General features: G+C 42.8%; 1 protein-coding gene across 1 annotated transcript; it reads right to left on the bottom strand.

Annotated features, from left to right (window-relative positions):
- Positions 1-1,239: 1,239 nt before the first annotated feature.
- wasf3b (WASP family member 3b) lies at positions 1,240-12,223 on the bottom strand. Its single transcript, XM_070928086.1, has 9 exons — positions 12,161-12,223; positions 7,569-7,726; positions 5,638-5,772; positions 5,310-5,463; positions 4,524-4,641; positions 4,140-4,321; positions 3,734-4,009; positions 2,879-3,192; positions 1,240-2,094 (listed from the first exon to the last, which is right to left on the bottom strand). Exons 2-9 carry the CDS (start codon positions 7,699-7,701, stop codon positions 1,937-1,939), a joined length of 1,470 nt encoding a protein of 489 aa, XP_070784187.1. The 5' UTR covers positions 7,702-7,726; positions 12,161-12,223; the 3' UTR covers positions 1,240-1,936.
- Between the last annotated feature and the right edge of the window lie 346 nt (positions 12,224-12,569).

The following is a 12,569-nucleotide window of genomic DNA, read 5'->3' as shown; positions in this document are numbered from 1 at the left end:
ATCCCCTCCTCTTGACTCCTTTGTTTCTGTAAATATGGCATGCTGAAGAGGAGGGACTTTATACCACCGTGCATGGTGCTACCAAAGCCAGTCAAACTAGAGGACGAGTTGGGTTGCACCATTTTTTTTTTTGAATGACATTTCTCCACCTCGGCTGTTAATGTAGAATTTCTTCTGTTAGGTTTCACTTTCCTCGCTTCAATATGCACCAGTTTGTAAAGGCTGGTTAAAGGACGATTGAGAGGATTTGGCTACACAGATGGGGGATGTTTGAGAGAGAGAAAAAAATGGTACACGACTTTCTCTGATTGGTGAATGTTTTCCTCTTGTGCAGCCAACAGTATTGTTGAGATTTTCACAATTGAACAGGTGTGAACAAGGGCTTTGTATCCAAGAATAGTGAAAGACTGTGATGTTGGATGTAATACTTCTCTGTATACACACACCTGTTCACCTATTGAATGGTTCCACAGTGTGATAGTACACAAAGTTGTGTACAAAGCAACTGGGGTTTTTGAGAAAATGTGTAGCCAACGATGGGCTGTTAGTTCAGCGGGAGGAGGTGTCTCTCTGATGGTTACTTATCTAGAGCTAAATATCAAAACACTCAAGGGCCTGTGAGTGCGTGTGTGTGTTTTGGGGTGGGGGGGGGGTTGGAGATGGGAGGACGCCACAGTAACAGCATCTTGTGTAGACGTATGCGTAGTTTTCAATGTGAAATGCACTTTATTTTTTTGGATGAAAATGGCACAACAAATTAAGTATCTGCAAAATGAAACGTATAAACGATAATCAACATGCACTAACTTAACTGAGATATTGTAAAAAACAAAAAACAAAAACATTTGTGTGAACGTGGTGTCTATTTTTCCAAGGTGTTAGTTGTACTTTTTATTGCTTTGGTTAGTTCGCTCAATTGAGAGATCTTGTTAATTTTGTATTAAAAACAAACATGTGCTGTGCATAAAACTCCTGCCTTGACTAATTTGTTCATCTTCGCCCTGGCTCGGTGCCCCCCTTTTTTCGCACTCTTCTGTTTCCCTGGCAACTCCCTTCTTAGCTGTACTGTTACCATGGAAACTGAAGTCTTAAAGCCAGGTATGTGTCGTCTCTATGACGACAGTAAAGACACACGGCAGCCCAGCCGTGATCCTTCATTCATCGTTTTATTTTTCTCTGAGTCAAAGGTTACAGAGCTCACACTAGCATATACATGACCCCCCCCCCCTTCCCCTCCCACACAGCAGTGATCGATTGAGGACGCAGATGGTTCGATCAATTATCATATTTATGATCAATAAGACTTTTTACACATCGCCCTCTCATCCATCATTACCACAGCATTTCAAACACTCTCCCCATTCACTCCCTCAGGGGCCTGAAGCCATTATCATTGACTGAGCTCGTCCATTACTTCTTCACATGTTAAAAACTTGCCTCATGATCTATGGCATACGCAAGTGTTTCAGTAAAAACATTTAAAAAAAGAAAAGTACATTGGTTAGCGCAAGAGGAAAGTTTCTAATTCTTCTAACGCTCTCAAGCTTCGACTATACATGAAATAAGCACCTTCACAGGGCGTCTATAGTGTTATAACAGGTAGAGAAACAGCCACTGGGGTGTATTCACAATGCTTTGAAATATATATATTTAAAACTGAACATTAATGTTTTAGAGTGGTCAGCATTACAGTATATTACTAGTGTCTTTACAGTGTTTATGCATCTTGAATACACCCCCAGATTTCCAGTTTTGGACCATTCAGCTTATATCAACCTACAGCATGTGATTGTGTGTAGGTGTGGTGTGTGTGTTTTCAGCAACAAAGTGTGTGACAACCCGTGGTTGTGGTACAGTGGGCATTCTTTCACGTGAGTGTGTGTCTTATTGTGTGTGTGTATCTTCAGTGGTTATCCCGTTTCTTTTTAAATGTGTGTTAATCCGACCAGTCGTTCTCCTCCAACTCGGAGTCGTCTTCAGAGTCGGAGTACTCCACGGCGATGCGTCGCGACAGGATGGTGGCCACGTCGTTCCCAACTGGCTCCCGCTTAGCCTGCTGCTCCTGCTGCTCCTGCACCTTCTTCAACTGGATGCCTACAGGAGGACATGGGATGTAAAGCCGTGTTTTTAACTGACACAGTGGCTCTTCAAATACAGAGTAGATATGATAGCAGTATCAAAAGTAGCTTCATTTTTGTGTTATTTCCTTCATTATAGATGAAAAATGAAAAAACAATTTTTGATAAAGCTGAAAATCAAAAAAATACTCTACTTTTGTTTAAATATCAAGCATGGTAACTAAATATGTTGTAAATACCCTAAATATCTATTTTTAGAGTAAATTAGATATAATTAAGTAATAGGTATATGTAAAGAGAGAGTTGTCTGTGACTTTCCGCATTAAATGTTGGGTTGCAAAGCTGCTCCCTAGGTCTACTTTGTCCTTAGTTAGCAAGTTATGAATACATGAAGTTTTTTAAAATGTGTGGCTTACATAATAGGTTGTTTAAGCTTTTTAAAAACACGTCGGAGCCATTTGTGTTTGAGATACCAAAGATTACAAGAGGACTGCAGTGATGATGCTGCGTCCCTGTGGTTGTAAATAACCAACATGTTTCTTCTCATATAAAGATTTTGGTAAGACACATAGGCAAAATATAAGATAGTCAATCTCTAAATGTTTGCTAGGCCATTTCATATACACAATTCCCATTGTTTATAGCTATTTCTTACTTTTGTTTTCCAATTTTAGTGTATTTACAATATTATTTATTCCTATATTTAATCCTCTCTTGAAAGGTAATACAAATAGATATTATTCTAAAAAAGATGCATTAAAATGACACATCTTTATGGGCACACACACTACAGCTCTTACCCATACGTATAGCAGCCAGCAGATCACTGCGGGCATCATTGACCACTGTGGTCTCAGCAGGTGCAGAGGAGGACATCTTGTGGGTTGTGAAGTGGGAGGCACCAGCTGGGAGGGGAGGAGGTGGAGGACCAGGGGGAGGTGGAGCTGCATGGGCTCCAGATACAGGTGGTGGAGGCGGAGCGTAGCCACCAGCGCCGGCCATTGGCCCAGGAGGCATCGGACCTCCGGGAGGTAAGGCAAAGGCAGTTTGGGCAGAAGGGATGAGAGGAGCTGGAGGTGGGGGAGGGGGACCAGTGTTGGCATAGCCATCCATACTGCAAGAAAGAAGAAATGAAAGAGAATTAGTAGAGTTAACAACATCAGTCTGTAGGTTTGCTATCACAACTACAGTCGTCAGGGTTTGATAGTGAAACATAAAGACACTGACCCACTAGGTGGCAGCATTAGCTCACAGTTCATAAGAGTGGATTCATGTATGAGCCTGTGCTGGCTTGTTTAAATCGACATGATACTACTTAAAACTGCATTATTGTAAAGCAAACAGATCATTTAATTCCATTATGTTACAACTATAAAGTGAACTAGAGCCTCCATTGCACTTGTGTGAAGTAGCTAAAACGAGTTAAATAACTTTCTTGAGTTGTCCTGGGATTTGTGTCCTTATTTTCACTTTTTAATTTCTAAACAGCGTACTCCAAGAAATTATACATAAAAAAACACCTGAACCTGAGCCGCAAAGAAACATAGAATATAAATATGAATTAAGATATGAGTGACTGTGTGGGAAAAGCTTGAAATACAACATTAAAAGCATGTGAGTGAATGAGAGAGTTTCCCATTGACTTGTATGTTTACCTGTAGTCCATTGGTGGAAGGGACATGGAGCCACCGTTCATTGCCTCAGTGGGTGGAGGAGGCAGCGGGACATGGTGGTGGTGGACACGGCCCAGTGTCCCACCCTGATAGGCCATCATAGTCCTGCCTCTATTATCATGTTCAGCTCCTCCACGAGGGGCGTGCCCTGCAGCCATCTGGGCAGCCAGGACGCTGGGCGGAGGGCCGGAGTAGGTGTGGGCGTGGCCAGCATGGTTCATGGAGTTGGGGTAGTGGTGCTGGTCAGGACCGTGACCCCTGATAGAGACAGCGGGAAGGAGGAAGAGAAGAAGATGGAAGGTGAAATTGAAAAAAAATTAAATGCACTGCACACACATATATTACATATAATGTTTCTTAGAAGAATCAGGAATATGAAGTGACCTACCTGTTCTCTGGTGACATTGAGCCCTCAGAGGAAGCCCCCCTGTCTCGGTGTATGGTGTGTCGATGGTCCGGCCTCAGCTCTTTATCCAGAGCCATCATGTTCCACTCCTGCCGACGGTTCCTGGCCTTTCGGACCTTCTTCACCTCCCTCTGTAACGTCCCATCCACACAACGCCTCTGCTCCTATAAGAGAGAGAGAGAGAGAGGAAGAGAGCATTTAGGATATTTTATTATATCCACATATTTCGTGGGGCATGTATGGTATTAAAATAGAAACTAACCTGATACAATATTTGGTTACAAAATCTCAAAATCTGACCAAAATAAACTGTAATGATATATTAAACCCTAGCATGATCTGTGAGAACCTCATGGGCACATGTACCTTCTGCTTCCTCTTCTCTTTCCTCTTATCCTCGGTGTCTTGCAGCATTTTCTCCTTCCACAGGTTGAAGAAGTAGGAGGGATCGGTGTAGAACTTAAGTGCTTCCTTGTGGTCATCCCTACAGAGAGAGACACCAAGAAGGTGATACAGGTGCACACATGTCTTTGTATAGAAACATGTATGAAGCAGTCAATGCATTGTCGTTGTTTAGGCAGAATGACAAGATAGAGAAAAGGGTAGTATTTTTTGTCTCTCTGCGGGGAGACTAAGTTGGGTATAAAACATGTGAAGCATGAATATTGTACAAGTGGAGGAGGCTGATGGAAGAACAAGGGTGAAATAATGAGTGTGGATCCTGCATTTTTACCACAGAGACAGCATAACTGGAAATGAATCCTGTCATTTCCAGTTATGCTGTCTCTGTGAAAGAGTGAAAAGGCAGAGAGACAGAAAGACTGGAGAAGAGAGAGAGAAAAGTGTGCTATATAGTCAGGGTTAGGAGTTGGATTCCCACTTGAGCCAGCCATGCTAAATATGTAATGCACCCAAAGTACTGGAAAGCACAGTGGATAAAAGCAGCTATCACATAGCAGTAGGAAATGGTACCAAATGTGCTGTTTCACTGTGAATGTAGGTCAGAAACAAGGAGCCAAATCAAGAACAGTGGATGACTTTAAGCATTACTGTCAAAGTTATAAAGTAGAACACATGGTTTAAAATGTTTAAGCTATTTAATAGATCTGATCCAGTGTGTTTGGTGAGTGTGTGTGCATCAACAACGCCGACCTGTATGATGAGAGGATGTTGAGTGGTGGAGGCTTGTCACTCAGGTTGTACATCTCTTTGACAGGATTGGGGACGCTGCTCTTGGACACCACCTGCTGGTCCTGAGTGGTGGAGCTCTTGAAGGCTTTCCTCATGTTGATGTCTTGCAGGGAAACTGGGAACATAAAAAGGGGAAGAGAGGACAAATGACTGGTCAAATGATTGGTCTACTGGAAGGAGGAAGAGGAAATAATGACAAAAGAAAGTAGAGTAGAAAAGGCAAACAAACAAAACTTGGACAATGAGTGATACTGTGCTTTCCCCCTCAGACCTCTAACATCTGACCCACCTTCTTCTACGGTGGAGTCCAGCTGTGTGACCTTGACAGCCAGCCGGTCAATGCGGTCCTGGAGAGAGTTGGCACGCAGGTAGAAGGTGTTGGCCTCATTAAAAAGCTCGCCAAATATGTCCTCTGCATGTTTACCTGGAAAGAAAAAGCAGAAAAATAGAGAGAGAGAAGCAGGAAATTTGAGAGAAAGAAGGAGACTTGTAATCATTATCTGGAGCCAAGTCAATCCCCACAGAGACTGAAGTCAAATCAATACAATGGTAATGTGACACAATGTGAAACTAGAGTCTTGAGAGACAGGAAATGGCATCTCATACAGCTCCATATAGCAACATTCCTCATTAATAAATTAATCTGCACTGACTACAGAAATCCTCCTACATGAACTGTATTGTTTGTGGAAGTTATTAAAGGCTGCCTTGTTATTGTTAGAGACTCTTGACCTCAGTGTTGCCAGTTAAAACCCGGAAACCATTTGTAAAAACTTTACTTTCTTTTAGACATTACATTTAATTGGATAACAAACATTTTGTTGTTTTGGTTCTAACCCTGATTCACACTTGTCTTCTTTCTGAACCCTGTGTTTTGGGGAATAACCCTGAAAAGTAGCGCTGACCCTGCTCTGGAGTGGGGTTTAGTAAGGGCCAAGGGAGGAAGTAACCCAAATTACAAGTTGTAAGTGTGACACGACTGTTAACCCAGGGTTAATGGAGCTATAAACTGGGGGTTTAAGCCCAGGGCTAATGAGTATAAAGTATTGACATGGAAGGACTAGGATAAAAAAATCCTCCCCTGGATGTCAACAGGTTAAAAACCAGCCAGAGTAGTTTCAGCACTGCTCTAACATTGTTTAATTATAGAACAGTGAGTGTAAAAAGGTGGTGTGGCAAACCCACACAAACACATACTAAGTGCTATTTGTGTCCCTCCTGCTGACAGGATGGGCTGAAGGAAAAATATTTAGAGGAAGGAAGAATCACAGATCCGGCATTCTGAGCCCAGTCAACTCTGACCTCTACTGAGGATTCTTATGGTCCATTTAAACACACACACATGTGCACACAGTGTATGTAGTCTGTAGATAAACCCCTCCAGGCCTGTGTGGGCATTTATATATAGCCCCCACAGCTGCTGTTGAAAGGCCCACTCCCAACGCAGGAACTTCACAAAATAAGACATAGACAGAGAATGGATATGAGTGGGCCAAGAAGTAGAGCAGCAAAAAGGACTGGTTTAAAATGATGCTGCTGAGGTTCAGATTGAACTCTCAACACAGCTAGTATGAGAGAGGGAAAATGGGTGCAGCTGAGGATGAATGGATGAAGGGTAACTGTCAAATGACAACACATAACACACTGCTGACAGGTTACGAAACAAGGACATGGGAATGGAATACGGATGGGAAGATAGATGCCCTTTGATGCTGTAATAACTCTGTCCAATACATTTACAGTGAGCATAACAATCAATATAAAACAGTTCTGCGCACAAACACAGTTAACACACACCCATCCAGTCATACATACAAAAGCACACTGAAACACACACACAGAGTCCTGCACACAGCTGGCCAGATAAGTTCGTTTTTACAGAGCTATCTAAAAGGATTACATTTCAACCCTCCGTGTTCCAGTGCGACGTCGCTGTAAGTCTGCTGCTAGCCCAGTGACCCCAGGCCATGTAACCATGACAACCCCAAATCAATCACAGCTTCGGGATTAATGACGAAAGCATGTGATCTTGTCCTGCCACAAAGAGGTTACACACAGTGTAGACAGTCGTCATACTGGAGTTAGTGGGGTTATAGCCTGAGGATGCTGTAGTTTCAATCTGTTATTTGTTTTTCAAAATGTGAGGCTTTTAGCAGCTGTTTTCTTCTTGCTACGGCTACATTGTGTACATGTGTTTGTCCATGTGAGTGTGTTTCTTACTCAGGCTGCTGAGCTGACGGATGATGGCAGAGAGCGTGTTGTTCATCACGCACTCCAGCTCGCTGCCGATGCCCTCGGGGAGCTCCCCTCGGCAGAGGTGACGGGGCTCGATGTTCCTCTTGACCAGCGGCATGGTGAGGGACTCACACCGACACAAACTGCAGGGACAGGGAAACAAGCACACACTGTTTTAGACACTGGCACCCTGGTTAGAGAGACTGTCTGTAATGGAGAGACCAGTAGACCAGATGCCGGCTTACTGCATCTGGTCTGCTGTCCATGAGCATGACAGGCGACCCCCACCAGCTGTGGACACAGATCGCTGTACCTCATCTGCCATAGATCAATATATATATAACAATATAACAGACATATTGTAATATTTGATATTCAATATTTGACATATAAAATTTTATCAATTAGTGCGACCAACAGTCCAAAATGTATTATATTACAAATATTCCCACTTGAGAAGCTGTAACCAGAGACTTTTTGGCATTTTTTATCAAAAAATGAGTTAAACAATTATCAAAATAGTCCCCAACATGAAGTCAAAGTTAAAAGCAAATGCAATAACCCTACAAAAAATATTACGTTCCCGTTTCAGGTGACATCCTGTCTATAAATTAATTTCTAGAAACATAATTTTTGTGGATGTAGTTTGCGTTGCTGTTGTTTCTATGTGATTCTATTGGATTCAAAAACAAAGAAAGCATGGGTGAGCCTGTGGCTAAAGAACTGACAGTGATGACCAACAGTGTGCCAAAGCCAAAAGACTTTTGGCGACCAGCAGAGAGATTAAAGCATTAGGGATAGGAAGATACAGGGTGCCAGCTAATCCCAGGGCAGCTTGTCACTGGCCGAGCTGGAATCCTGACACAAACAGAGATTTGTGGATATGGTCAGACAAACACCAAAAATGCAGAAAACGATGGAGCACGCCAAGGTCAAAAGGGAATTTACATCAATGAACGCACTTGCTTGCTGCTGAACAAGAACAAAGATATCCCAAGACCCACACCTGTGTGAGTGTCTGAATTAAAGCCTCATCCAAACTCCCTGTAGTTCAAAGGACTACAGACAATTACTCAAAGCAGGAGAAATCCCAGGGTGCATCAGAGCAGCCATCTTATCGGAGCTTCTTCCTGCTTCCTGTTTTTGCGGTCTCAGCCTAGCTCCTGTTTCCTGGTCGTCCCCATGTCACATCTCTCCTTCCTGTCCAAACACTTGGCCAGAACAATACAGCTATGGCTCAAGAAGCAAGTGGGGGGACGGACAGGGAGACAGATGGAAATATGCACACACCCTTTTCAAAGCAAAACCTTCTCACACCACTTTTAGATTCGCCAATGATTCACTCTTGATTACAGTTCCAGAGTTTTTACTGTGCAGCTACGCCAACAAAATCCTTTCAGAGAAAAGCAGGTTGGAGAGACACAGGAGCTCTGGCACTGTGACAGAAAGCTAATAATAGCTGACAGGTACTAGAAATACAACTCATATTTGTTGGACCTTGCAGATATTCCTTTATGATCACAAGATTTGATGGGAAATAAGTTTTAAAATCCTTGTTAACCCATCACAACTACAAAATATAGGCCTTCTAAGTAGCTTGAAATATTCATCTTTTATTCTTTGTGAATAATGATCTCATCAGAGACCAAACGGGAAGGTGAGGTTACATCTTCAATACAATAAATCACCAACAAGGCAAGAAGCAGTGCTGTGCTATCAGTGTCTCAGCAGGAAACTACAGTAATTACAGATCGTGTCATTGCAGCTGTCCACGGCAGAAAAGAGACACTTCTGTTCATTGAGGCCAATTCCCACCAGCCGAGTCCTCATCTGGCCCCGTTTTCTCAGCTAGCGACCCCCTGCAAACCCCAACAGCCTCACGCCAATAAGAGAAAACAAAAGGGTAAAATTACATTACACACATCATGTGCTGCCACAAAGGACACTGAATACAGTCAATAAGGTCTGGTTTGGAGCAAACGCTTCTCTTAGGGATTTAGCAGTCTGCATAAACATTTAGGAAACACTGTGCTTCTTGTAGCATAGAACAGAAAGGAGGTGATGCAAATGAGAAGATTGCATGTTTCTGCTTTTACTGTCTGGCTGGCATGACAATCACATCAATGAGGCGAAATAATGAGCGACTGGGGGGAGGCAGGAGGAGGGAGGAGGGACAGGCCTTGTCTGCTTGTGAGAAACGAGGGAGAAAGTGGAGGCAGAGACGGGTGCATGAGGGTGACACCAAGTGGGATAAGAGTGTGTGACAGAAAAGAGACAGTGTGTGAGAAAGGGAGAAAAGGTTGTGTGTAACATTAAGGGGTGGACAAAGTATGTGTGTGTGTTTATGTGTTTGTGTGAGGGAGAAAGAGTGTATTGGGTGGGGGGAGGGGTATGAACAGGGACCTCGGGGAAGCCACTGAAAGGTTCCCGGGACAATAGAGCTCCGTTCACACGGCAACAGCACTAGCTCTCCCATGCATCCTCCCCCTCCTCCTCCTCTTCGACCTTCTTTAAGGCCCCCTGTACTCTTGCAATGAAAGCGGAGCAAGCGAGTGCTCCTCCTTCATCCTCCACTCACTTGGGGAGAAAGGCATGGGCAAGAAAGGGAGAGTAACGCCTGAGCATAAGCCAATCTCACCCACAACACCATGGAAGAACGCATTAGCTTATGCATTCAAAAATGAATTCTCACTCTCATGCTTAGTGTTTCTCACTCCTCTTTTTTGTCATGTGTTGGGATGCTAAATTTATTACAACCCAACATGCATACTTAAGCATTCAGGCATACAAACATGTACAAACACACCAGGTTGCCTCTCAAATGTCCCATTAGCAGCATGTTAACAGTGCCATTAGCATTAAAATGTCTTTGATCGTCAGTGGGGTGACATTCAGGCTGCATTCAGGGTGAAACACTCTTCCCCTGTGACTCCTGCAAGATGCCCACATGTCTACGCCAACGCACACACAGATAGGAGAGGCCTTTACTACAGCTGTGAGAACTCCATTAAGATCTGAAAGGGGAGTCATTATCAATTTATGATTTGAGTACAGCTTCTTGTGTTGCAGGCTGTTTTGCTTGTTCTGATGTTATGAATAATGCAGGCTGGATTACGTCAGGTCACACTGCCCTAAATATGACGTAAAACATTTCTGCTGTGACACTGCGCTCGTCCAGGAATGTCTCCTTGTCCCAACATTATTCATGGGACTGTGCCTGTGAGGAAATCTGGGTAAAAGTATCTCCTGAATAGTGAATCCTAAACTGGATACAGAGTACGCCAGGGAGCTTAGCCACAACTTTACCCTTCTTTTTTGTAGCTAAAAAGACAGAATATCTGTCAGGGCTGGGCGATAATTCAATAACATAATTTAGTGACTTTTAGCTAGATCATAACATGATGATATAATCTCCAAATTGTCCAAATTGATAATTCAGAGCAAACTGCAATTAGAGAGTAACACAATTTGTGACTCAAGTGGTCATTTTACACAGAAGAAGAGTTTGGTTGATTGTTTTGAACATCAATCTAATTACTATGTAATATGTGATTTTCAATACTTTTGCCATATTGTGATGTATATTGGTATCTAAAATTAATACATATCTTCAATCATATCAGATTCATTTTGTTGATCAATTCATTGATTAACAATTTGGTAAATTGAATGTTCAAAGTTGTTTTTGCTGGTGGTCAGATTAAGCAATGGCAACTCTAAGCATTTCTCCACCTTGAGTTCCATGTTTTGCATTTGTTTTGTGTTAATTTTTCCATTTTATAGATTAAGATTACAAAATAATCAATTAATCTAAAATGTGGTCTATTTATTGATTGATAGAAAATAGATGCAGCCCTATATATTGGAAATAAATTTGCTATGAATATAAGATAAACTGTCACTATAATATTGGCCAGCATTTATATTTAATTAACACCTTATTTGGATTTCACATCGACTAATTGTAAATATTGTCACATGTATTTCATGGTAAAGTTATTACAATGCACTATTTTGATGTTTCATGCCTTAAAATTCCCAATTCATCCACACACACACTCCCTTTCTCTCTTCCCCACAGGCTGATACACGCACGGACACGCACACTGGAAGAAACGCACACACATACACACCGGCGTGAACTAATGGCAACCGCGATCAATCACTGTTCCGCACCGTCGCTTCCCGTTACTGATGGACTGACCCACATCTGTTCATCTACCCCCGTGAATTTCTGCCAGTTTTAATCTTAAATTTAACCAGCCGTTTTATGTCTCGGTGCCTCACAGACTGATTAACACGCCGGTGTACAACCATCATCAATTATCTGGTCAAAGTTACCCAGAAGCGGAAAAAATATACAATGTTTTAGGCAGGTTTCGGCTACGAAGAGTACGTTTATTATCCTCTACTGGGGGTCCGCTCCAACTGACCACTTGGTTAGCTAGCTTATGTCCAGTGGTCGAGTTCTTAGTTTGGACAAATGAGACTACGGTCAACAGAAATAGCCACACAGATTTCCCCTTTTAGACAAAAGACATTATTAATCGTTGTAAAAAGTATCATAAGGCCCTCACCAGCACTTGAAATATTAGAAGGAATCAGCCCGTCCGCATGTCCCGTTAGGTACTCATATTAGCTCTTCCATCCCGTGTCCCCCAGCCCGTCTGGCCACTCCGGGGAACAATCCTTTGAGGACGGGGTCGCGCCCACCGGCGACATCCACCAATCAAATCTCCAAGCAGGGGCTTTAATACATGATGGGCGTTCACATCAACCAATCGCGTCTCTCAAACGGAAAGAGTGACAGGGAGACTCCCCAGCTCGATAGCGGTGTTGCGAATGGAGGAGGCGGGGCTACGGTTGGGCGTTGCTGAAGAGCTTAACGGGTTTTTTACGCAACTGGGTCCCAGTCCTTGTCAAAATTATTAGGGCTTTAAATTCATCTTGGGGCCTGTGGGGATTTTGTAGACACGAAAACCTACT

This window comes from Enoplosus armatus, chromosome 21 (genome assembly GCF_043641665.1).
Source record: "Enoplosus armatus isolate fEnoArm2 chromosome 21, fEnoArm2.hap1, whole genome shotgun sequence".
In the NCBI taxonomy this organism is placed as follows: Eukaryota; Metazoa; Chordata; class Actinopteri; order Centrarchiformes; family Enoplosidae; genus Enoplosus; species Enoplosus armatus.
The sequence above is the reverse complement of the archived record's forward strand: the minus strand, read 5'-3'. Positions and strand labels throughout refer to the sequence as shown.